Source organism: Propithecus coquereli, unplaced genomic scaffold (assembly GCF_000956105.1).
Source record: "Propithecus coquereli isolate 6110/MARCELLA unplaced genomic scaffold, Pcoq_1.0 Scaffold44, whole genome shotgun sequence".
NCBI classification, from domain to species: Eukaryota; Metazoa; Chordata; class Mammalia; order Primates; family Indriidae; genus Propithecus; species Propithecus coquereli.
Genome location: NW_012150174.1, coordinates 4950982 through 4978074, shown reverse-complemented (window position 1 = coordinate 4978074; position 27093 = coordinate 4950982). Strand labels below are relative to the sequence as shown.

General features: G+C 43.2%; 1 protein-coding gene across 1 annotated transcript; it reads right to left on the bottom strand.

Moving 5' to 3' along the window:
- Positions 1-9659: 9659 nt before the first annotated feature.
- LOC105818328 (calcitonin gene-related peptide 2-like) lies at positions 9660-14008 on the bottom strand. The gene is made up of 4 exons (XM_012654286.1): positions 13945-14008; positions 12725-12819; positions 11833-11970; positions 9660-9819 (listed from the first exon to the last, which is right to left on the bottom strand). Exons 2-4 carry the CDS (start codon positions 12808-12810, stop codon positions 9660-9662), a joined length of 384 nt encoding a protein of 127 aa, XP_012509740.1. The 5' UTR covers positions 12811-12819; positions 13945-14008.
- Between the last annotated feature and the right edge of the window lie 13085 nt (positions 14009-27093).

Below are 27093 nucleotides of genomic sequence, written 5' to 3'. Positions count from 1 at the left end.
GAGGTGATAGGTGCAGATCCTGTTTCAGTCTTCCACATGTGGCTATCCAGTTTTCCCAGCACCATTTATTGAATAAGGATTCTTTTTCCCAGTGTATGTTTTTGTCTTCTTTGTCAAAGATTAGATGGCTATATGAGGATGGATTTATATCTGGTTTCTCAGTTCTGTTCCATTGGTCCATGCCTCTGTGCTTGTGCCAGTACCATGCTGTTTTAGTTACTATAGATTTATAGTATAGCTTGAAGTCTGGCAAATTGATGCCTCCCAATTTGTTCTTTTTGCTTAAGATTGCTTTTGTTACATGGGGTCTTCTCTGGTTGCATACGAAGGGTAGAATTATTTTTTCTAGGTCTGCAAAAAATGATGTTGGTATTTTAACAGGGATTCCAATGAGTCTATAGATTATTTTGGGTAGCATAGCCATTTTAATAATGTTGATTCTGCTCACCCATGAACATGGTGTGGTTTTTCACCTGTTTATGTACTCTGCTATTTCCTTTCTCAGTGTTTTGCAGTTCTCCCAAGGAACAGGAAATTGTGAGCATCTGGGACTTCTAAAGGCAGACTATGAACAGCTGGATGGTCCACAGATTGAGGAGGGGTATGGAGGGGCCAGGGAAAGGCAATGGTGGAGGGTGAATTATTTGATCACTCTTGGGAAACAGGTGAGCTCAGTACCATCTGAGCTGAAGCCAGACCTGTAGAATAGCTCCCAGGCTTGGTGTATGTAACATTCCCTTTTGGTTTCTCTAGGGTTCTGTGGAGTTGCCTTTGCATTTCTTAGTCCTGTCCTGGGCCAACCCTTCCCTCAAGAGACTGAAGGATGAATAGCCTTGGTTATCCAGCCCTGCCCTGGCTCCACCTCTTCTTTTGTATTCCTCATCCGTAGCCCTGGATGTTGCACTTTCTCCAGAAATCCAGTTATCAGTGATCGAGAAGCAGATCTCCAGGTAAGCTGGTCTTCCTTGGTGAGGACCTGGCCATCTCACAGGAACCGTGTATCCTCCAACTGCCACCTTACAAGCTCATCCAGTTTTAAAGCTCTTACCACCCATCCTGGGTTTTCAGTAACTTCCTCTTTCTGGATACAAGGACCAAGAGTTCTCATTTGCAGAAGGGAGAAAAGTGACATGACTTGCATCCACTGATTGATTGGCTCTTCCAGGCCTTTTTACTTCTAATTTCCGCAGTTGCTTTGTTCACCTGGGAAAATCCTGTTCATTTTTAGATACTCAATATGGCATTTTCCCCAGAAACATTTTCTATCTGGATTAAATTAGACCACAGCCTTTGTGGCTACTCCAAAGATAACATTTATCACGTTGGGTTCTGATTGCCTCCTTCCTTCCTGCTGCAAATACTTACTGAGCATGTAAGAAATGCCGCCTTAAGTGTTATGAGGGAGAGCAACAAGGATGTAGTCCTTGTGTGAATGTCTAAGAGGGAGTAAGCATTAATCAAATAATCATTCCAATGAATGTATAAACTGAACTGGAAATAGTGAGTTGGAAGGAAGGTACTTCTGCCATTTGAAATCTAATAAGGAAGAAACATAATCTAGACTCAGGGGAAGTAGTCTGGGAAGGTTTCCCTAAGGAAAAAAATGCTTAACTGTGATCTGAAAGATGAGTAAGTTAACTGGGACTAAAGAAGATAAGGGGACTCCAGACCAGGGAAATATCATGTGGTAAGGCCCTGTGGCAAGAACTTGAGGATGTGACTCATTAAATGAATGCCAGTGTAACTGGAGCTCAGAGTGGAGAACATGATAAGAATGAGGCTGGAATAATAGTCAGGTGCCACATCAAATGTAGCTTTGTGGACTACATTAAAAGTTTTATACAGGACCTGGCACCTTGTTGGCTACTTTTGTGAAGGCAAGAAACCACTCCTACAAACTTTCTAGATCTAGAGATGAGCCAAGGTGTCCAGGAAGTCTCTAAAGCACCCCTCTTTATGGAAATAATTAATCTTATCATTGTCCTGGCAAGTCTGAGTAGGAGAGATGAGGCCCAGATTTATAGTATTTGGCTCAGGACCCTGCCAGACAAAAGGGCAAGACATGTGTTAGCTCTACCCATCACCTGCATGCAGCAGTGGCCACAGGAATATCCAGAAAAGTTTCACTGACATCAGAGATATCTGAGGATCCAAATAATCGAAGAGCCTTGTCCCTCACCTCCAGATATATTCTTGAGAATAAATAGATAATTGTCGTGGAGGGATTCAGCTGATGATATGACTCATAGAAAGCCAAGTCCAACTCTAGCCCTGGTCACAGAGTGAGACCCTGTCTCAAAAAATAAAAAAGAAATTTTCTTTCCCAATATTATCTGAGTACCACCAAAGAAATAACTTGGTTTGAGGGGAGGCACAGATATTAACTTTCCTTCCATTTATTTCTTTGGATTTTAAGAAAAAGAATTGTTCAAAGTGATTTCATAATTATTATGTTAATTGAAAAGTAAAAGTTATCTGTTTAAAAGTAATGTTTGTATTATTAAAATTTACACAGTAAAAATTTTCATGAAATGCCAAAAAAAAGAAATAAGAAAAAAGAACAGTTTAGTGGTTTACAAGAGCAGACTCTGGAGCCAGATAACCTAGGATCAGCTTTGCATTTTAGGATGAATCTAACAGCTGTAAGCCTTTGGCTAACCATTTAATCTCTCCATGTCTTAGTTTCTTCATCAACAAAATGATAGTATGATAGTCTCTTATGATAGAATCTACATTATATAGTTGTTAAGATTAAAAGAGTTAATATTCATAAAGCACTTATTACAGTGTCTAGCATATAATAAGCACTCAAAAATCTCAACTGCTATTATCAATTTCTACATTTGCAAATGCATTGTTTTTATGAATAAACCAAAGGAGCAGAACCGTAAGATAATGTTGTTAGATGCCAAAAGGTGTTTTGATAAAATTTAATATTGATCTATTATTTTAAAAAAATCCCTAGAGCACAATGAGAAGAAAGATACTGTCTGAAAATGATAAAGGATTTCCTCCTGAATTTATTAGCCTTCATATTTAAGGATGATTCTATCACCATGGTTATCTTGACATTGTTCAAGAAGTTCTAGTTGTTGCAATAAGAGCAAAGAAGGAAAGATTTACTACTATTTGTAGATAATACAAGTGTGTATCTGGGAAACTCAATACCAATCAAAATCCAAATAGGATTTTTAAAAACTGATAATTATTTTAACTTCCTTCTAGAATAATAAATGTATAAAAGTTGTTAGGAGCATTTATAGAAAAGGGAGTATGAGAGTACCTTTGTCCTACTAGATATTAATCTAAGTTGTTGGTGCACAGATATATTAGTGGAAGGCAAAACAAGAAGGCCAGAAGATCAGCATATGATAAGCATGGCATTTCAAATCAACTGCAGACATGTTGATTTATTTTAATAAATGATATTGGGACAAGCAGACATAATCTAATAATTAATAAATCTATCATCCTTTGTGGGTGTAACCACTACACAATTTCTGAGATGCATCATATTGTCGGGGAGTATTTGCACAGTCAGTTTGGAACCATGCACTGAGAGGTGATTTGGAAGCTTATGGTTTATTGAGAAGGGTGCATTAATCCTCTAACAGCAATTTTTCACTAATTCTTTTACATAATTTGAGGCTGTGTTGTTGGGTGCTTGTGTGTTCGTGATAAATGTATCTTCTTGCTCTATTGTTCCTTTTTCTGGTATATAATACCTTTTCTTTTTTTATAAGGCATTTTTTGCCTTGAATCCTATTTTGGCCATATATTAAGAAGTTGTCATAACTTATTTTTGTTCCTATTTGTTTTATATATCTTTCAATAGCCTTTAATTTTAATCCATTTTGAATCTTTTTTTCTTTTTTTTTTATTTCAGCATATTATGGAGGTACAGATGTTTAGGTTACGTATGTTGCCCTTGGTCCCTCCCCCAAGTCCGTGTTTCATTTTGAATCTTTTTGTCCTAAAAGTTTCTTTTGTGGAATAAACATTGCTCAATCGCTGAAAATACAATCTGATAGTCTTGGTTTTTAATTGGTGACTTTAACTAATTTAAAATTATTTTAAAGCTATATAAGTTTTTATCACTGCCATCATTTTTCACGTGGTGCATTCACTATACATTTTTGGGGTCTTCTTTGCTACTTTGCATTCAATGGACCAGAGTCTTTTTGGCTAGTTTAAAAGTTATTCATTGTTTTTTATTTTTATGGAGATTTTCTTAATGTAAAAAGCCAGACACCTATGTTCATTTATTCCTATTAAATATGAATATAACAAACATCCATATATACCAACTACCCAGTTAGAAAATAAAACCATAGGAAAGAAAACCTTGGTAGAATCTGCCTGCATATCCCTCTTCATGAAACTTCCTTCCCATCCCCTTAAAGTTAATCACTCTTTTGAATGTGATCCTTATAATCCCTATCCATGACTGACGTGGCCTGTTTCTAGGGATGAGGAATGAACACAGAGACAAAGAGACGCAGACATACAAAGACGGTACAAGACTGTAGCCCCTTTCTGTCGCAGTTTCTTTATTTATAACACAGCCTGTTTGGCAACCGTCCCACCGCAATTTCTTTGTTTCCACACTGTCCCGACTCAACACGTCCCGTTCCTTGTTGTTTCATCTCTGGCGCGCAGATGTTTTCATCCTGAACTCTCTATCCCTTACTGTTTTCAGATCAGGGCGCCCCTGGACTCGCGTTCAAGCCCACTGGCATATTCTGAGAAAAACAACAAGGAACCGTTCCAGACAAAATGTCCTCTACACATGACTTTATATTTTTACTACATACATGTATCCTTAAATTATGTATGGCATTGTTAAGCATGCTTTAAACTCAAAACAAATGGTATCATCTGGTATGCCTCCTTTGCAACTTGCTTTATTTTGCACTCAACATTATGTATGAGATTTATTCAAAGTTGCTACATGTATTTATATTCAGTGCTGTGTAATATATTATGCATATCCATTATATGAAAAACCACAATTAATTTCTCTAAGGTATACACAGAAGACTGGAACAGAGACAAAATGAACATCCTTTAAGATGATTTTAAGAAGACAAAGTGGAAATGATCACAAAAGTATTTGTAAAAAGAAACAAGTAAATTTGACAAATTGGACATTCAGCAAATTGACCTAGAGCCCAATAAGAGGAAAAACAAGTTGTGGTAGCAAAAACAATTCTATCTACTCACACCCCCTGTATTAGTCTGCTCAGGCTGCCATAACAAAATACTATAGGCTGAGTGGCTTCAATAACAGAAATTAATTTTCTCCAGTTCTGGAGACTGTAAGTTCAAAATCAAGGTGCCATCAAGATTGGTGTCTAGTGTGGCTCTCTTTGTGTCTTGCAGATGGCTGCCTTCTCACTGTGTCCTCTCTTGGCCTCTTCTCTGTTTGCATACACATGGAGAGAGAGAGCAGGTGCTCTTGTGTCTGTTTCTTAAAAGAACCCCAACCTGAAAAGAATACCACTCCTGTGAGACTAGGGTGCTACCATTATGACCTCTTTTACCATCCTAAGGGCACTGCCTCCAAATATAGTCACATTGGGAGTTAGGGCTTCAACATATAAACGTTGGGAGGATACCATTCAATCCATAACACACCCAAATTGTATGAATCGCTTAACCATTGCCACAACAACACTACATGTAAGCAACCTCAATTTCAGCGGCTTACAATAACGAATATTTATTTTTCTTGCACATGGGTTTTGTGGGTTAGTTTGGATGAGATTGATCTCAGTCAGTGTTGGTTGGGCATGGATCCAGGTAATTAGGATTAGATGAGGTCATCAAGGTGGAGCTTCCATGACAGAACTGAAGAATTTAACAAGAGGAAGAGAGATCAGAGCTGAAATACATGCTCTTGCCTTCTCACCATGTGATGTCCTCAGCCATGTCATCATGTAGCAAGAAGGCCCTCACCAGATGCCAGTACCATGCTCTTGGACTTCCCAGTCCCCAGAACTATAAGAAATACATTTCTTTTCCTTATAAATTACCCAGTTTGTGGTATTTTCTAATTGCAATGCAAAATGGACTAAGGCAGATACCTGGGGCATATTCTTTTCATGACAGTGGCAGAAGCACAAGAGCGCCAAACCCAAGCACATAACATATTTCAAGCCTCCACTTGCACCATGTCTATCAATGTCCCATTAGCCAAAACATGGCTGAGCCAAGAGTCAAGGAGTAGAGAAGTCAACTTCACCCACCCATGAAGCTATGGCAATGGTGAGAGTATATAATACTGCTATAGTATAGTGAAGAATTGGGAGCAATGATTCAATCAGCCACAGCATATATACTGAGGCTCTGATTGCTTGGGATGGACCTTAATTAGCATCACAAGACACAATTTTTCTGCAATGGCCTATGGAGTAGTAAGGTTGATGCTGCAGCCACACCAAAATCATGGTTTCTCCATGTTGTGCTTTGATTGCCTTATGAACTTCTTAGATCTATTCTTAGGTTCTTGATCCAGTGAACCCTATGATTTGTTTGAGGGTTCAAATTAATCACACTCTTTCAGTCCATGAATTCTGGGTTATTTTAGAACTATCCACAGGGTCCTGGTAGGAATTCAATACAATACTAGCTTTATTACTGGTGAAGCTTCCTTGGAGCCAAGACTAAAACCATCTTCCTGCTATTTCCCCTCCCAATTTGAACTTACCTACCTCGTCATAGTGGTCAAACCTAGAGAGTACTCTGTCTGTCTGCTTTGTTTATTGCATGGGAAAAGGAAGAAGAAGAGGTGGTCACAATTAATCAAGTGGAGGAGAAAGTTGGGAGTAGAAGTGTGTCCAAACTGAAGAAATAGTTTGCGTGAAAGCCTTGAGTTATTTACAACCTAGTAGCCATTGAAGTCTTCAGGCAGTTGAGGGATTCACTCACTATCCAGGAGTTGTAATTGCTGAAGATTAAGGCCCTTGGACAACTTAGCGTAAAATCAGGCCAGAGGGAACCTGAGTATTGACCACAAATATAAAGAGAAGAAGACAACTTCATTAATTCACTCATTCATTCAACAAATATTTATTGAATGCTGCCTTGTGCCAGGCACACTGTTCTGCAGGTTGGCAATTAACAAAATAGCCCTATCCTGCCTGTGTGATCCTTGCATTTATGGCTGCAAGTGGTACAAACAGCAAACAAACAAGCAAAATATATAGGATGGTAGGAGGTAATAATTAAGTGAGCAGTAAGGAGAAGAAAATTAAGCAACCAAGAGGGATAGGGTATGTTGGTGGGGTGCAATGATGGAAAGCATGGCCGGTCTATCTTCACATTTGAGTAAAGATCCAGAGGAGATAGGGGCCAAGGGATGAGTGTTCTTCACAGAGGTACCAGCACATGCAAAGACTGGCAGTGGTTGAATGTGGGAGATAGAAGTCGAGGAATAGTATAAAGGCCATTGTGTGGGAGTATGGAGAGTAGATGAGGCAAGGCAGGTAATGAAGTTGGTGGCAAGAGGAGAGGAGGGGAAGTCTACTTGGACCTTGTATGCCACTGCAATGCCTCAGGTGTCTGCTCAGTGAGACAGGGAGTCATTGGAGTGTTTTGAACATTAGAGAGATTTGGTCTGATCTATTTAACACCTTTTACAGTGATGGTGGAGCTATTGTGTTGAGTACAGATTGAAGGCAAGAAAGGGACATACTTCTATGTGATCCTGAGAAAATAATTAGAGTCAGGGTGTAGAAGGGGCTGACTTTTCTAAATAACTAGCTAACTCCCTAATTAACCTAATTAAATGACTGTCCACCAGTGAAACTGGCTTCCCAGTCACTTGGGAGTTACACTGAACAGCTTGTCGCTGGCAATCTCAGAGGCTGCTGGGGATGTTGATGCTGGGAAATTCCTACATTGAAAAGGGCATCAGACCATATGACATTCCAGCTTCCTTCCAGTACTGAGGGTCTGTGGTTCCACAGCATGTATTATCTCCATCTCCTTCAACTAGAATGTGAGCTCCTTGAGTGCAGGGAGTTTTGTCCACTCTGTTCTGTTCATTGCTCTATTCCCAGTGCCTAGAATAGGTCCTAGCATATAGTAGGCACTCAGTAAGTATTAACATTTGTTAAGTGTATGAATGTGTCTGTTGAACTTATTGCTGGACCTCGAGCAAGACAATTCTGTGCACCTCACATAATACACCACTTGGATTGGATGGCACAGATGATATTCTAGGTTGGCTAGTCAGTGATCCCCAGGTAAAGCTCTGAGCGATCATTTCTAAAGGGCTTTGCAGGCCAAGGGGCGCAGGGAGGGGCTCTCATGGGGCTGAAAGGCAGGGTTGGGGAATGGGTAAACCTAAGTCCAGGAGAAGTGCATGGATAACCTCTGGAGCTGGGGACCAGGGTACTCTGAAAATAAATGTGAATTGTCTTCTTTGACACTCACAAAGCGCTAACTTCAATGAGGGATGTTTTACTAGAGACTGAGGGTACAAGACACTGAGCATCTATCCCAAGTGTGTTGCCTTTGCTTCAAATGAGTTAGCCTGGTCAGGAAAGCGCTTACGGGCCCCTGAAGCTCTTCTGGAAAAAACAGCAAAACAGCAGCAGAGATTCCATTTAAGGGTATCGAAAATACATTTTTAATTTTGATGAAGTTCACAAATGACAACATTGACATTTCTTTAGATAAATAGTTCCACCAAGGCACAGCATTACCATATGTCCCCAGATGCCCAAGAGACAGTGATTTCATGTCCCCCTGAGGTTTAACAGAGCTGCCAATGTTAACGGGATGGGTGACAGGGCCCAGATTTGTTACCAGATAAGCCAACGAGACATCCTGTCATATTTATTGGATATAGAATGAAATAAGGAAAAGATGCACAATAGGTAACTGCAATGAGCTTGTTCTGCATTTAGCTTTAGTTCCTTGTAAACAAAGAAGATAGTTTTCAATACCAAGAAGGATGCAAATATGTATGTCTTCCATGAAGCCTCTCCTACAAATTGCTTTCATTATACATTAAAAGATGTAGAGTTTGGCTTTATTGTGACCTAGAAGGAAAAGAAAACAGCAGCTAGAGTTTAGTTACTGATTAATTGTCAGACTCTTGATATCTATCATCTCATTTGCTGTTTATATTAATGCTAGGAGGCGGGTCCTTTTGTAACTCTCAATTTACAGATGGGGAAACTGAGGCTCAGAGAAAGTTAAGTGACTGGTCCATAGTCATATAGCTAGTAGAGGGCAAACAGTTTTTGAACTCCAGTCTATGCTCTTAATTCAGGGGTACACAACATTGTAATGTATACTCTAAAAGGTTATTGTCATTATCTTTCAAACTCAATTGCTGGAATAATCATAATTACAATGATAAAGAACAGTGTTTGAAATAAACAGCATGTATATTTCTTGATCTAATGATGTCAGTGTTACAAGGAGAGATTGAAAAAATAGAGAGAATCCAAATTTTAGGGTTTCAGCTATTGGATCTCAGTGTCCTTTGTCCAGATACTGGTGTGGGTACTTTCCCCTGTGGATTTTTGTCAGCCATATGGGCCCAATGGTGCTCAGAGCATAAACTACAGCCATGCACTACCCTGTCATCCACGCTCCCATCCCATAGTACAAGGGTGTTCACCTTCTCAGAGGCATTTACCTGCTCAGGCCTGAAGGTTCCTGCGACACCGGCCAAAGGCTTTAGAACCCACATTGGTGGGCATGAAGTTGCTCTTCACCACACCCCCTGATCTGCTCAGCAAGGCTGCCAGCCGATGAGTCACACAGGTGGCAGTGTTGCAGGCTGTCTTCTGGGTAGTGATGCTGATTTTCAGGATGAAGAAATAATAGACGATCTGTCAGTGAGAGACTGGGGGAGGAACCTGACCCATGGGACCATGATGGTAAAGTGAAGGCTCTGAGAGTTACCAGTTAAAATTAAGTGTTTCTCCCAAACACAATTATCAGAGCAGAAAATCACAAGACCATTAGGGAAAATGCCATGATCACTCCCCATAGACATTCTCAGGGGCATGAGAAAACCCCAAGGTGACTGGCCATGGAATGAAGAGCTGTAGTGTCCAATATTTCCTGTATAAATAGAATGAAAATTAGCAAAGTTTTTCAGAACAGAGTGAATTATGGCAACATGCAGAACCCCATTCACAAGAATTGTAGAATCCATATCCCAGTCACAAGCACCAAATCCCCCCTTGTAGGGAAATAAAAGTTCCCCAGTCTCACCTGGAAGAGGAGCAGAGTGGAGTTTGATGCATCCAGTGCCAGAAGTGCTTACCTGACTGATAGCATCTCTGTTCTTCCTGCTTGAGCTCGGTCACAGGGACCAACCACCATACCCTGTGTCCTGCTACCCTAGGGTTAAGGTTACTTCTAAGTACAGGTCCTAGACACCATGAAGCCTGGGTCATGGGCTACAGCAATGACCACCACAACTCGGGTCTTTTTAGAATAATAGCTTTATTCCCCAAATGAACAGCACATTCAGAAGTAGGATGAAGGAGCTCTGCTATGTAATCCTCGGGGGACTCTGGGCTGCCCTTGCTCTCTGATCTCTTCTGAGTGGTTCTCTCCCAGCCTGTGAGTCCTGCTTTTTCTCTTCTCACCTGAGTTTTAGACATCCTCAGCCACAAGGAAAGCCACTGATAAAAGCCCTAAGAGCAACCAGAGAGGAACCACATGCATCAAGGTCGAGGAAGGAAGCCAGAAAGGAAATTAGAAAGGAGGGGGAGGAGTTTAGTTGTCATCTGGGGGCAGGCCCACATGAGGGCGGTGGTCTCTCTCCAAGTGTCTGGCCATATCCCTTTTCTTTCCAGGTGATCCAGGGCCAGTATCAGTTCGGTTGGAGTTTTTTAACTTGTGGAGGTCCTGTATGAACTTGTCCAGCAGGCAAGTACTCAGATTACCGCACCCGCTGGTTCTGGCACTGTCCGTGCTGCAGGGAAAAGACGTGCCAGACATTACCATGCAGCAGGGGCTGCGCCATGGACAGTCACTCAGGAGATTGGAGCAGGCTGGGGGGCAGTTCACACATCCTCCATCAGGAGAGCTCAGAGGTTCGGTGGGCCAGGGCAGTGTGGGGAAGGGCTGAGTGGGGAAGGGTGACCTTTTCTGGCATTCCACATACTGTTCAGTCCTACATGCTCAGCAGAGGGGTTTTTCGCGGTGGATACAGGTGCAACATATGCCTCCGCCCAGGCAGGGCTGTGGCCAGGCTGGTCTCTGCTCAGGCTCAAGGAGCACGGGAGGGGGTGCTGGGGAAAAGTACCCATGCTGGCCGGGTGAGAACATGCACATCTCCATGAATGCTGCAAATCTGAGACCCAGACCTGCCTCCCACACTGCTCTACTTGATCCCCACCCCCTGCAAGGGCTTCACTTTCACCTTGTAAATTTTAGATGAAGGCTCCTCGCAGATGTGAAAGAATGTCATCTGCAGATAAACAAGGTGGAGCCAAATTTCTAAAATCTCCTGAGATACACCAGCTCTATCTACATCATCTTTACCAGTCTTAACTCATGCGATTCTAGGAGGTCTCGCCTGTACTGCAAGGGGAATTCCTGGAGTGAGCCATTCCACATCTCCCCATTTCATTTCCTAACAGCTTTCAGAAATGGAGTTTTTTAATGTGTCTAATCATAGTCCTTCCAGCTGTACCAGGACCTCTGACTCCCATAGAGCCTAAGATTGGCTGGGCCCCAGGTCCTGGTGGACAACCACAGCATGCTGGACCCTGGTGAGCATGTTCTCTCCTGCCTGGGCTTCCTGAGTGTGAGGAGGAGAGAAGGCCCTGTGCTGGGTGGCGTGGGGAGCCTTACCTGGAGCTCTGGGTCTCCAGCTCCTGTTCCAGGTCACCAGCCTTCATCTGCACGTAGTCCTGCATCAGTGCAGCCAGCAGGTGGCGCGCTTGCTCCTCACTGAGCATATCCAGTCCTGGGATGCTCTCCAGGTTGGACCTGGGGAGGGAAGCAAACCCAATGCAGGCTGTGAGCTCCTGCTTACCCTCTCCCCAGGATATGCAGCCAGGCTTCCTGGTCCTTGACTCCTCCTTTGAGGAGGTGACCAACCCAACTCCCAGTGACGGGGCAGGAAGTCAGTGTCCTCAGCAGGAGCCAGGCACTGGTGTGATCTCGAAACAATGATGTGCTGGAGCCAGTTGATAACAGGCTCATGAAAGGTGATGCTTAAATTTTCAGGAATCTTGCAAGCTGAGTGTTCAGTGAAACCATTATTAAGAATTAAATGATGAAATTCTAAAAATGTTTCAGTCTAATAAATTTGTATGTGGGTGACACATAGATTAACAGATCATATATTAGATATAATGACACCAAATTTTTTGGCAAACTAGTTAGTAGATTAGGATGTAATTCATTTCTGAAGTCAAGGCTGAATTCAATAAATTAATTCTGCTACACAAGTTTGGTAAAAAGCAATGAAAGCATTTTCTAAGACTCAATCGGCTACATGAAATTTATAGTAAAGAATATTGTATACCTTAGTACTGTTTATAAATTGTGTGCTACACACCTTATATAAGAACAATTTATATATGTGTGCACATACATACATACCTGCTGCTACGCCTCAATTGCCCCTGCCCCTGGATTTTAAGCATTCAGCACAGCACACCAAAATTAGGATGCAAGGTATGGTTCTATCCAAGGGGCAGTGGGAGGGAAGTGAGCTTTTGGCTTCACGCTGTCTTACCGGAATGGCACTGCCTGGAGGCTGCCCACCTGGTACAGGACCAAGATGCTGAGGGCTAGGATGAGGGAGAAGTTCTGGAAGCCCATGATTCTCTTCTGCAAGGGAAGAATGATGTCACTGCCTGTACCAATTCAAAGTTCTATGAAACCACATACGTGGACTCTTGTCCTGTTTCTGCCCTGCCCGTATCTCCCTAGTTTTGTGGCTTCAGAGTGGTCATTACATTTCTCTTCATCTTTATTTTCTCATCGGCAAAGTGGACTGCTGCAAGGTCCGGTGGGCCTATAGCATGAAGTTTCGCAAAGGTGGAGGAGTGTTCCTAGCAGGACAGCTGGGTGGGGAGGTCTCAGTCCTACCCCAAAGCCACACACACAAACACACGCACACACACACACACACACACACACACACACACACACACAGACACAGAAACACACACACCCCTTAGTCAGGTCTCTGTGGAGGACACTCTGGGATCTCCCTATCACATCATCTGCTCTCATAACGAAACCCAGAGCTGTGCTCCTTGGGGCTGTTGCACACACCTGGGTGGGGGAGAGAAAGGGGATATGTAGAGAGGGAATATCTCTCCCATTGGAGTCTCTGAGATACAGAAGAAGCAATTTTAGTGCTCAGCTGCTCTGCCCTCTGGAAACTCAGTCTCCTGGAAGAACCAAGCTTAAGAGAGTCTTACGTTGGGATCTCAGACTTCTGTCTGTGCTCCCAGAGCTGGTGACTGGGGCTTGCAGTTTGGGGCTGCCTGTCCCTGTGTCATTGCGCCCATTTGCCACTCATTCTTGCTGGCCCAGGTTCTGAACCAATTTTCCGGGGACCCGTAGGCTCCAGACGCGATCCCTGGATGCACCGTCTGCAGAAAGCAACTCCTGAGTTCTGCTCCGTGCATGGTGCCTGGGACCCCCCAGTGTGGGGAGATTGGCCCAAGCGCGTGTGCAGGAGGAGAGAGTGAGAAGTCCGAAGCTGCGCAGGAAGAGCGGAGCATGGCGCTCCCAGAACAGAAGGAGACTGTCCACTCCTACCTGGGACAGAAGCCTGGTGTGAATCGCTGACTAACAGAGACTGCAAGAGATTGAGACAGAAGTGGACAGAGAGACTGAAAGTCGCAGGGAGACAAACTAAGAGAGACTAATGGAGAGAGAGAGAGGAAGGGGAGGCGAGAGAGAAGTAGAAAGACACACCTGAGCAGAAATCTGAGGACTCACCTGGTGGACAGAGACTTGCAGCAGGGACAGCAGCAGCGATGCTTCGGTTCAGCGAGGGTCCCGGGGAAGCAGCAGGACTCTTGGTCTGGGCAGTGGCTCTGATGCCTCCCAGAGCCAGTGGCTGCTCTTATTCCCCTGCTGTGGGTCGGGAGGGGTCCCTGAGCGCCAGGCATCCAATGAGAAAGGGCTCCTGTGCCCCAGCCAGATTTCATCATTACCCCCATGCTTCTAGAACCTGAGGATTCAGTCAGGTGGCGCAACTTGTATTTGCATTGAGGTCATTGGTGGAATTGTGTGTGGGGGATGGTGGGGAACAAGGAGAAACACCCTTAAAGTGAGCAGGAATTTGAGTGCCGTTTGATGTCATGGTAGATTTCACCTCCAGTCCCACTGGGTTTTGATCCTGTGCCCCACTCCACCCCCAGCTGTGGGGCTTGGAGGGCAAGGTCCAGGATTGTAGGGACTCCTGGCTCCCCCAGGTCTGAGCCCAGACCCTTGCCCAAGTGAGGCTTGAAGGGTTAACGTACTGCAGGGTGGATTTCAGGTCCAAACAGGCTGCCTGATGCTGGCAGCTGGTATCACCCACAGAGGGCCAGGGCAGGAGATGCAGCTGGAAGTAAGAGCTTTGTTAGCTCTGAGCTCGATTCCAGCTGCGCCAATTCCAGACTGTATGATCATGGACAAATAACTTCTCAGAGCCTCAATGAAATGCAAACCATAGTCCCATCTTGAAGAAAGGTTTTGAGAAATATCCCAGTGCCTGGCCCCCAACTAGGCAGGGATCTAGAAGAGTTTCCTGGTCCACATACAGGATTCCGTAAAAATCTCTGTTGATATTGAATCCCCACCTCGCCTGACTGCTTGCACTCACGTTGGGCGGTCAGGGTGCTGTTCAGGTCTGTTACAAGTGTGGGGAGGGGGCCAACGCCCAGCTGGGCCTGAGGAGTGAGGTGCAAGGGACAGATGCTTCCCAAGCCTCCATCCAGACTTCCAGCCCGCCCCTCACTCTGCCACCCATCCCCTCGCATTCAGTCCGCCTGCCCACATCATTCGCACAGCTACCCCTTTGCTTCAGGCTGGTGTTTGTCAAGATGTCCAAGTAGCATTGGCTTCTGCCCCAAACCCCGCCCCTGCACTCCTGTCTCCACTAAAGGGCAGGCGAGCTTGACAGTGGTGTGGAGTCCTTGCCTGGACTAAAACTCACACTCACTTCCAGTCTCAGTCATGCAAACGCATAAACTCACTACTGTCTCCAAACGTGCCCGCTCCGCCAAGCAGGGAGACACAAAAAACAGACACTGGCTCACGGGGGTATCCTTAGGGGTTCACTCTCAAACATGTGGCAAGCCTGCCTCTGAGTCTCTCGTGCAGTGGCATCCACACATCGGCGTGATGATAACCTGCTCACATCATTCCTACACACACTCTCAACAAGAGGCGCGCTCCAGCACACTCATCACACTGACACCCAGCCCAACCTGGCTTCAGGACCGCTCTGCCTGAGCGTTCAGCTCCAGGTGCGCCCAGAAGGGGTGGTCCGGACTAAGGCATTTGCTGTCTGCAGTGGCTAGGGAAAGCAGAAAGAAGCATGTGGGCGTTCCGGGGATCTCTGGGTCTGAGAGTGCAGGGCTCAATCCTCATCAGCCTGTCTAGAGGCTGCCAGTGTGGTGAGCGCTGCAGAGGCATTCAGGGCTGTGCGGGGAAGCGAAAACCCAGGCTTTGTGGTTCCCCAGGCAGAGTAGAAATTAGCCCTCAGGTGTGCTGTGAATGGCCCTAGCCTGGGAATTCTAGGTAGCCCCAGGTCCAGTCCACATCCCAGACCTCAGTCTCCAGAATCAGCTATTTCCTAGGACATCCTGCCTGGTGCTACATCTCTTTACCCTCCTGGGTTGGTGACCTCCCTGCTCAAGGAGGCAGCAGGAATGCCTAACTTCCCAGATGCCCTACATTGACTCTCCCTTTCAACTTCAGGGGGCTGGGGGCACTACTGCAAGGCAATAAAAACTCGGGGCTGGGACTGAATGTCCCAGACTGGTTATTCCCAGGCCCGCCGGCAATGGGGCCCAGGGCTCTGGGGGCTGGACCAACTGGCTTGGGAGGGCGGGGGCGCGAGCCAGGCACAGAGTGAGAAAGGGGAGCTGCGCTTTGGGCAGGATGTAGGATGGCGGATCGCGGGCACAGTGAGCCCTGGAGCCCCTAGACAGACACCCACTGCTGAGACTGAGTCCGCAGCTTTGGGACTTTCCCGCGGTTTAGGTTCCAGCCGTCGCCTGATCTTTTGGTGCCGAGTTGTGAAGACCGCAGGGCGGCCACTAGTGGTGAGCGGTGCGCGGTCCCCTGCCACTGGTGCTGCTGCAGAAGCGTATCTGTGCTCAGTTACCAAATACTTCTGCGGAAATGACTTCCTTTTTCAAGACCGGAGGTTTCTAACATAGGAATCTCCTGAAATCGTTGGTAAAGAGGTGTCTGCGATGCTCTTTTTCCTAAGGAGAGAACTCATGGCTTTCATTCATGCAATGGTGACCGCAAAAAGTTCAAGGAAGCGACCATGCCGGTGCGTGGGTTCCAACTCTGCCCCTGGGTGTGTGTGTGCCTTCAACCTTGAGAACAGACACCAATTCCTGGCTATGAAACCTGTGGCGGTTACAAACCCCAGGCTGGTGCCCTGGGGCGCTAACCAGACTCCGCACCCAGAGGGCGCTAGTGGAGCCTGGAGCAATTTCAATCTTTACTTCAAAGGTTCTTTTCTCCGGAAAGGGAGGGACGGAGATTAACTCATTCAAGTGCTGGAGATTGTAGGAAGTGCCTGGCGTTTTGCTTCAGGCAAAAGTTAAAAAAAAAAACTAAAAACCCTTTTCTTTGATGATTAACATCATGCCAGGCACACTAGTAGGTGTTTTGCCAAAGTTAAATGAGTGAAAATTAATTCATTCTGGCAAATTCACCAGGTGATTTCACAAGCAACCAGCAGAAAATCCGGACCAAGTTATGAGTGGAATTCCACTTGTACTCCGCTACTAGGAGCGCAAACTGTTCCTCCTCCCATTTCATTTGGCACACCGGAGCCGGTTGGTTCCCTGATAGAAACTTCCAGGAATGAGGCAGGGAGGTGAGGGCTTTCTCTAGAGTTCTTTCTAAAGACTGGAGTCTCCAGGTGCGAAATGCAAAGCCATTCTGTGAGCCTATCCCCATTTACTGAGTGAACTGAAGGAAGTTTAGAACTTCGCGTTCACTAATTGCTTAGGTTTCCTCCTACTATCCCTGGAACTTCCTGTATTTTAGGACTAAACAGTATGATATAACAAAAGTCGCTAAGAAAATTACTGATTTAAAATTAGGCATTTGACTATTTGGCCCTGGTTTTACTGTCTTATTTCATAACTTTTAAATCTGGAAATCAGGGTCAGTTTTGAAACAATGTAGTTTGGAAAAAATATTTTTACAATGCTCTGATAAATTCTAACTGTATTGTTTATTTCCATTCGTTTAAATCAGATTCCAGTACTCTTTTATTTAGAAATAAATATAAGACTGGGTGTGGTGGCTCACGCCTGTAATCCAAGCGACCAGGGCAGCCAAGACTGGAGGATCCCTTGATGACAGGAGTTGAAGAGGAGTCTAGGGGACATAGTGAGACACGCTTGCTTTTCTAATAAAAAAGAAAAAAAACATTAGCTGTGCGTGGTGGCTCAGCACTGTAGCCCCGGCTAGTCCTGAAGCTGAGGCAAGGAGGATCACTTAAGCCCAGGAGTTTGAGGCTGCAGTGAGCTGTGATTCTGCCCCTGCAGTCTAGCCTGGGTGACAGAGGGAGATCCAGTCCCAAAAGATGAAATCCGTTTGAAAATACTTACATGAATTTCCATGTGATTAAAAAAGTCACACCTAAAGTCTTACTCTTTTTATTGAGCAAGCCAATTGTGAAGCACACAAACAATAGCCTGAAAGGAAAAAAAAAGCCCTTTGGAAGTTCAGAGCTCAAGTTAAATTTATTGTTCCTGCACAATTCATATCTAATATAGACCCAACAATAGCTAAATCACAAGGGTAACATTTGCAGCAGCAACAACAACAGTCTACAACACAAATCCATTCTCTTCAATCTGGCAGAGATTTGGAACTATTAAATTAACTGGAAAATCTCAACTGAGATTGTACTGTCTAAGGAAGAGCAGAAGCCAAAGTGTTCCATCATTGAGTTTATTGAAGAACTTGCAAAGATGAACAATTGCTTCTAAACAATAGTCTTAGGACATTTTTAGAGTGTAATAAAGCCCCTTCTTCGGGAGAGAGGACAGGAATGGCTGCCAAAGAGACTGCAAGAGTTATACTAGCCAAGATATGAAAACAACCTAAGTGTCCATTCATGGATGAATGGTTGAAGAAGTTGTGATATATCTCTATCTATCTATCCATCTAACTGTACACACACAATGGAATGTTATTCAGCCTTAACAAAGAAGGAAATCCCCTCATTTGTGACAACATGGATGAACCTGGGGGATATTATAGTAAGTGAAATAAGCAAGTCACAGAAAGACAAATAACTACATGATCTAATCTATATGGGGAGACTGGGAAAAGAAGTCAAACTCCTAAAAAAGAGTAACAAAGAGTAGAATAGTGATTACCAGGGGCTGGGGAGTGGGAGAAAAGGCAAGACATTGGTCAAAGGGTACAACCTTTCAGTTATAAGATGAATAAGTTCTGGAGGCCTAATATACAGCATGGTGACTATAGTTAATAAAAATATATTGTATGTTTCAAATTTGCTAAGAGAGTAGAATCTCAAGTGTTCTCACCACACACACACATACACACACACACAAAGTTAACTATGGGAGATGATGGATATCTATTTTTTTTTATTTTAGCATATTATGGAGGTACAGATGTTTAGGTTAAGTATGTTGCCCTTGCCCCCCCTCCCCCTAAGTCTGATGATGGGTATCTATCTTAATTATGGTCATTATTTCACAACGTATATGTATATCAAAGCATTATGTTGTACCCCTTAAAAATATGGAAAGAAAAGTTTAAAGAAAGACAGGTAGAAATAAACTCTGGTGGGGATTTTAGAATAGGTGGCTCTATATAAACCTTTAGAATAAGTGGTTCTAAGTAAACATGAGTGGGACTTCAATGTTTTATTAATAACCTAGATAAAAATTATCTAAAAGATGTTGCATGTGCAGTAAGTATGGAAAGTTATATAAAACCATATTAAAATAAAACAGAGCAAAAGTATTATAAATAGTAAAACTGCCATCATTTGAATTCCACCCATGAGGCACTATGTATATATATATTATCTTACATATTGTCAATAGATTAGACCAGGAATGAGAATGGCATTTAGGCAGAAAGAAGGAATGCAATATTGTGTCCATGCGAGTTTTCTGGTCTCTCATTCCTGGAAAATGAGAGGGCTTCTCTGACTTTCTTGTAGAGTGGAGCTGACTGTTGTCTGGGGGCTGTTCATCCGAACCCACTGGCACTGTCTTTGCTGTAGGCACCAGGAGAGGTTTCTTCCAAAGTTCAGAAGACATTTTTAGGGTGGATTCAGCTACTGGGGAAAGAGCTGAGTGTAGTGAACAAGGGCCAGGTGGTCATTCTGATAGGTGGATGGACTGAGATGGTGACGTCAAGAAATTCCTCAGGATGAGTTCCTCTAACACGATTAAAATTCCCCCTTGGCTGAGACTCACCAGATCCAGAATGACTTTTCTCTCCCTGGCTAGCAAAATTGTTCCATGAAACAATATAGAGAGGAATAGGAACCTTCCCACTGTACCAGAAAGCTCGTTATAGAGATAACTCTTTAATGGGCATCCTCAGGAACAAAATTCCTGTATTTAAGAGGATTTCCTATATAGATTGACTCTGAGTGAGATTATGAAGACTATGGCTTTGGGGTCTTAGGCAACTGGATTTGAGCTGTGGCTCTACCACTCTCATGTTGCCCTTGAGCAGATAATAATCTCCCTGAGTTTCAGTTTCTCAACATGTAAAATTGAGATAATAATAACTGCCTGGCAGGATTAAGGATATTTTATGCTAGAACACCCAACACATTGCTTGGCATGGAGCAGATATTTAAGAGTGGTGGCTATTTCTTTTCCGTCTTCTCTAGGGAAAAAAAGAGTGGTAGCTATTATAACAAAAGCTTATCCCTTTAAGTGCCAAATTGCATCAGCTTAATACAGTAAATTAAATGAAATAATTACACATTCTCCTGCTTTCTTAAGCAGAAGACAAACTATAAGTCTTTAATTCTCAGAATAAAACCAATCATCAAGGCCACAGCAGAATGAAATTGCCTTCCCCAACCCTCTCAGATACATGCCTGGCCATGACGTAGCCTCTTTGCCCAGCAGGATTAATAACAAAATATATTAAACATCTGGCACATTGCCTGACATGGAGCTGGTACTCTAGAGTGGTGGCTATTATTGTCATTATAACAAAATCTTACCCCTTCAAGTGCCAAATTATATCATCTTATATGGAAAATAATTTCAATCCTTTCTTGATGATTCATTGTCACCATCACTTCATGTGTTGGGCACTAATACAATGCTTTTCTCAAGGGCTATAAGATGTGCCTGGCCAATAGTCCCAAACTAGATGATACCAGAGTCTTTCTTTTTGAGTTCTAATGTGTATATAATTTTGTTATTATTCCATTTCATTTCTTCCAATTGGTTTGTCAGATATTGCTTCTTGCTAGTGTCAACGTAACTGTCTTTAATAATAAGCCACCTACTTCCATTTTCACTTGGTACACAGTGAAACAAATAACAAAATAACAGCAAAAACAACAAACAAACTTTGTAGAATGGTATGGGGACAAAGAGCCTGTAGGAAAGTCCATTGAGTATGGCCCTGTAAATACTGGTCAAGAACTATAGAAAGGGTAGTTTTTGGACATCTGCTCAATTAATCTGTCCACAAGAGAACAGAAAGAAGCTTCTCAGAATTATGTATAAATACAGAGAAAATAAATACTGAGTGAGTCTTTGTAATGGTCAGGAACTTCATGGTCTTTGCAATAACAGCTTCAACTAACTTGTGCTCAGGGAGACAAACAGAACAAGCAAACATGGCAGAGCTGTGTGTGCATGAGGAACCTATAGACATTGAATGAGAACTTCCTAATGGTCATGATGACAAGAACAGAAGGCTGTGACATCTGTTTCAGTTGTTCACATGCTATTTTCATGATCTCCTGTTCTCAGCTTTGTCTGGTGTAAGGGAGGTTTCCAGGCAAGTGATCTGTAATGAGTGGGGGCTTTTGCAGCCTCTTTCGGGCACACAGAAATAGTGGAGACAAAGTCCATGATGTAGGAAGGCGTCTTAGTCCATTTTCTGTTGCATATAACAGAATATTCCAAATCGGGCAATTTATAAAGAAAAGGAATTTATTTCTTACAGTTATGGAGGTTGAAAAGTCCAAGGTCAAGGGGCTGCGACTGGTGAGTGCCTGCTTCAAGGTGGGCTCTCTCTGCAGTGTCCTGAGGCAGTGCAGGACACTACCTCGAAGCAGGCTTTTCAGTGCTTTTGTGGCAATCTCAGGATATTCCACCTTGACTTTAATCCAGAATGTGTGGAGATCTGAAGTTGTCTCAAGCATACTTTTAAGGCCCCCACCATTCGCAATGTCAAGCAATTGATCCTCTTCTGGCATGGACAAAGTCAATTCACCTGTCTTATTCACAAATGGGTTGGGGATCGATTCCTTCCCAGTTCTGGGGTCTTTTGTGGTTGGGAAGTAAGCTCAAACTCTTTTGAAAGCTGAGATAGGTTATCATGCACTAGCTGGGAGAAACAAGGCCCTGGCTCAGTCTGTTTCAAAATCTCTACTAATGTTTCACACATGTCAAAAATCCCAATGTTCACATGTCCCCCCATAATCCCAATTTGGCTTGAATGCAGCCACTTTATCTGCTGACTTGAACACAATTGTCATTCTCCCCTGAAGTGACAGATTGAATTCTTTGAGCAGGTTGAATATATCACACAAGTTAGCAAGTTTTGTGACCCATTCTGTATCACTGAAGTGTGCTCCCAGTGGTGACTGTTTTTCTAAAAGAAATCTCTGAAGTGGTTCTTATAACTCAAAAACTCTGGCCAGTGATCTACCTTTAGAAAGCCATCTCGGTCAAGGCGCAGTGGCTCACGCCTGTAATCCTAGAACTCTGGGAGGCCAAGGCGGGTGGATCGTTTGATCTCAGGAGTTTGAGACCAGTCTGAGCAAGAGCGAGACCCCATCTCTGCTAAAAATACAAAGAAATTAGCTGGACAACTAAATATATATAGAAAAAACTAGCCAGGCATGGTGGCGCATGATTGTCCTCCCAGCTACTCGGGACGCTGAGGCAGAAGGATCACTTGAGCCCAGGATTTTGAGGTTGCTGTGAGCTAGGCTGATGCCACGGCACTCTAGCCCAGGTGACAGAGTGAGAGTTTGTCTCAAAAAAAATTAAATTAAATTAAAAAAAGAAAGCACTCTCACTTCTGTATCTATGAGAAGACATGCGTGCTCTGCGTCCATCTCCTCACAGAGCTGCATGAACAGATGAAAGTTAAAGGCATGTACTTTAAAATGGTCAATAATATTAATCACATCCTGAAAACTGTTGTTTATTTCAGGTGACATTTTTTGGCTAGCCAGCATTTCTCTCTGGATGACACAGTGTGTAGACTCACATTCAGAAGCGACCTCCTTGACCCGAGTAGTGAAAGGAAAAAGCCGTCCAGTCATGGCAGCCACTCTGTCCATTCATATACCAACACAAAATGACCAACACAGTTTTACTGATATCTAATCATTCAAAGACTGGAATAGTTCTGCAGCCGTGGTGTTGGCTGACAACAAAAGTGCACATAAGATGTCCTCATGCACATCCATCTGAAAAGTATATCACACAAAAACAAGCACTGTTGGTTTGTGGTCAACATCAGTAGACTCATCAACCTGGATTGTGTACTGCAGTGATTCATTAATTCACTGTAACAATTGTGCCTCAATACTCTCTGCTATTTTGTCAATTCATCTAGTAATGGTGCTGACCAAAAGAAGAACACATGCCACCTTTTGAACTGCAGCCTCTCCTAAAAGTTCATGGTAAATGTCCTTAGCAGCAGGCAGGATCAACTCTTGACCAACAGTAAAGGGCTTCTTTATGATATAGATTGAGATCTTTTATTTTTTTTAATTTTTAAAAAATTTTTAAATTTCAGAATATTACGGGTACAAATGTTTTGGTTACATACATTGGTTTTGTGCCCTTTGAGTCAAAGTTATAAGTGTGCAGTGCCCATCACCCACATAGTGTGCATTGTAATGATTAGGTTGAATTTACCCATTGTCTTCTCCTCCTTCGATGTGCTTGATTTCTGATGAATGTTATTGCCGTATGTGTACTTAAGTGTTGATTGATTAGTTCCAATTTAATGGTGAGTACATGTGGTGTTTGTTTGTCGAACCTTGTGATACTTCACTTAGAAGAATGTACTCCAGCTCCATCTAGGATAGTACAAGACATATTAGTTACTATATTTTATGGCTGAGTAGTACTACATGGTATACATATACCACATTTTATTAATCCACTCAGGTATTGATGGTCATTGGGGTTATTTCCACATCTTTGCAATCATGAATTGTGCTGATAACTAGAATCTATAAAGAATTCAAGCAAATTAACAAGAAAAAAAATCAAACAACTCCATTCAAAAATGGGCAAAAGACATGAACAGAAACTTTTCAAAAGAAGATAGACTAATAGCAAACGAACATATGAAAAAATGCTCACCATCTCTAATCATCAGGGAAATGAAAATCAAAACTGCAGTGAGATATCACTTAACTCCAGTGGAAATGGCTTTTATCAAAAAGTCCCAAAAAACAACAAATGCAGAGTGAATGTAGAGTGATAGGAACAATCATGCACTGCTGGTGGGACTGCAAACTAGTACAATCTCTATGGAAAGTAGTATGGAGAATCCTCAAAGAACTAGAGGTAGTAAAGGGCTTCTTAGCTTTAGCAATGCAGTTAGCCACTAAGAATGATGCTCTTAGTGCACACACATTTGATGAAGCGGTGGCCTTCAACAATTGGTTCTGTTCTCCCTGTTCACATTTTTTTCTTTTGAAAAACTACAAAAGCTTATCTTTTAATGCAGAGTGTTTGGTCTTCACATGGTGAAGCAGTTTTGAAGGTTTTAAGGCTTCGTTGGATAGCCAGTCATCACATATCATACAAAGCAGGCTTGGAGAATGTAAATCACCTATTGCAGTGAACCCATAATTTAAGTAGGACTCTTCGTATTTTCTTTTAAATGCAGCTTTCATTTTGTTGGCAGTCTTAGATTCTTCTGTTATCTCATCATTGGGCCTTTCCCCCTTTTCAAAGAAGCTCTCCAACAACATTTGTTTTTTACTCATTTTTCCTAGGGTCAGCTTGTGGGCTTACCAAGACTGTGACTGGGACAAGTGCACAGTGCAGGCAAAGAGGAGTGGATGGAAGTGGTAACTAAAATAATGGCCGGGCCATGCTCAGACTAAAATAAGTGTCGGATTCTGACTTAAAGCCTGCCACCAGATGCAGCTATACAATTGAAGTACATTAACTCACTTGCCACTATAAAGCCTGCCACCAGATGTAGCTCAGTTTTAACTTGCCACTCACTGATAGGGTTTTATATGAGTCTGCAAGCAATTGATTTATTACGGTCTCTGTGTAGTCAAACCTCTCTGCTAATGATAATCTGTGTTTGTAGCTGTTCCCCAGAGCTAGCTTCACAGCCTCAGCTCCACCTGAGATCATCAGGCATTAGATTATCATAAGAATGCGCAATCTAGATCCCTCCCATGCACAGTTTATGGTAGTGTTTGTGCTCCTATCAGAATCTTATGCTCCTGCTGATCTGACAGGAGGTGGAGCTCAGGCGGTGATATGAGTGATGGAGAGTGGCTCTAAGTACAGATGATGCTTCACTTGCTTGTGTACCAGTCACCTCCTGCTGTGCAGTCAGGTTCCTAACAGGCCGTGGACCAGTACTGGTCCACAGCCTGGAGTTTGGGGACTGCAGCAGCAGAGGGCAAAACCATCACTCTATCTTCTATTTTTACTGCTCAGGCATGCGATATATATTCACATGTAGTTTTATAATTATCAATTAAGTTGTCCCATCTCAGGTCTTCACTTTCTTCATTCTACTGGAGTACAACCATGAGTGCACATAGGGAATGTGCAAGGAGACACATTTGTGCTGGCTACATCACTCTGTGTTGGGAGAGCTCTGTGAGGAGAATGCCCAGGGCCTGGGCCAAGGCCACGACTGTCCAAGAACTGGCAGGGAGACACTCTCACTTCACGCTGCCCCTCAGGATGAGTCCTGGAGGGACGGTTCCCAAAGGTCCAGAAAGAGACTCCCAGTTGGGCACAGCACCACAGCTGTTCTCTGTTTACTGTTGTGCACACAGAACATAGCAGAGCCCTGTGCAGGGTATTCACCCATTGCACCCTGCATACTGGACATGGGATGCCTGCCATGAAACTATGAAATCCTTCATATCTTGTCCTCCTCAAACATTCCTATTGTAATAAAAGCCATAGACAAACATTACTGATCATTTTCTATCACTGAAAAAGCAAATGCAGGGAGGAGGAATGCAAGGAGCTATTGCTCTTTGCTGAGCACTGAGAGAACATGATAAATGGTTACAGGGAAGGCTCTGAGAGCTGAGATCTGGAGAGAACCTGTCCCCCTATTATCCCCCTGGGGCAGGGAGGAGGTCTAATCAGGGCTGTCAGTCAGACAGGGCTGGGGCAGGGGTAACCCTGAGCCCTCCTCTGCTAATGTAGCCAGGGGAAGAATGCCAATGAAGGAATGCCCCTTAAGGTAAGTGAATTGGAGGATATTTACCGAATGGAAATCAATCCTTTTTGAAATTAAAAAATGATCTGCCCAAAGATCCTCTCCTGAACAATGAAATCTACTGACATGAAATTCAGGCAAAAATGACCTTGAGATTATCTTTTGTGGATTCTTTCTCTTCTCCTGGGGCCTCCTTCTTCACTTAAGTTCTAATCTGTATTCTGTTCTCTTGAGAACTTTCTAATGGTCTTACTTCAGGCTATGATTTGGCATTTCAACAAAGTCCTCACCAAAGGCCTTATCTTAGAATATCAGGCAGCCTGATAAGCTGTGGAGAAATCCTCATTTGGCATTATTGTATAGACCTCTATTATTTAAGGCTGTGTAGTTAATTGTCACCAAAACCATTGTAAACATGGACTAGATTCATCAATGAGCATAAATAATATGAACTGAATGAATGTTCATAAATCTGGCTATGTGTAATGTGTTGCTGAGGAAGTCCAAGCCCATTAAAACCATGTTCTAAAAACCTAGGAAAAGTTGGCATCTCCTAGTGGTCAAAAGATTAAACACACAGGCAGGCATAGAATTACTGGAAGATAACAACAAAACCAACTGGGTGGACTTCGGTTATGCCTAGTGTCCCAGTGGAACTATTGATACCACCCTCTTTCACTTTCAGAATGACACCAGTATGGACAATAAATTATGTTGTCACCTAATACATAAAGTCTGTAACCACCAATCCAGGGCTTGATTTCAATGAGCATAAACTCTGTGAAGGTGCTATCATGAAATGAAACCCAGTAGTAGAAAGGACAGGAGAGATTGGCTGCATGGAAGGTGGAAGAAGGAAGGCAGACAGACCCGGAAGAGGATAAGCTGCTGAGAGGAAAGCCCTTTCTGTATTCCATATGCAGCAGAATCTACGACACACCTGATATCTGAAATGAGTGTGTCGTATATGAGAGGGATGTGAAGTGTTTAAATGAGAGTCTGCGTTTTGTTAGGGTACATAGATATTTAACATCATTTAGTCTTTACTAAGTGCAATTCCTTAGCTTCTGGGGAACAGAGAAATGAATAGGAAAAGGACCCTGCCCTCAGGGGATCCTTGACCTGCTTCATTGTGTATTAACACGTCTTCCTCGATCTTGGAGTAATTTTCACAAGTGCGAATTAGAGGAAACTCCGAGTCCCCAAATCATTTTTCTTGAGGGACCCTGCCAAATATTTAGAAAAGGTCTCGAAGGCTTGGTATAT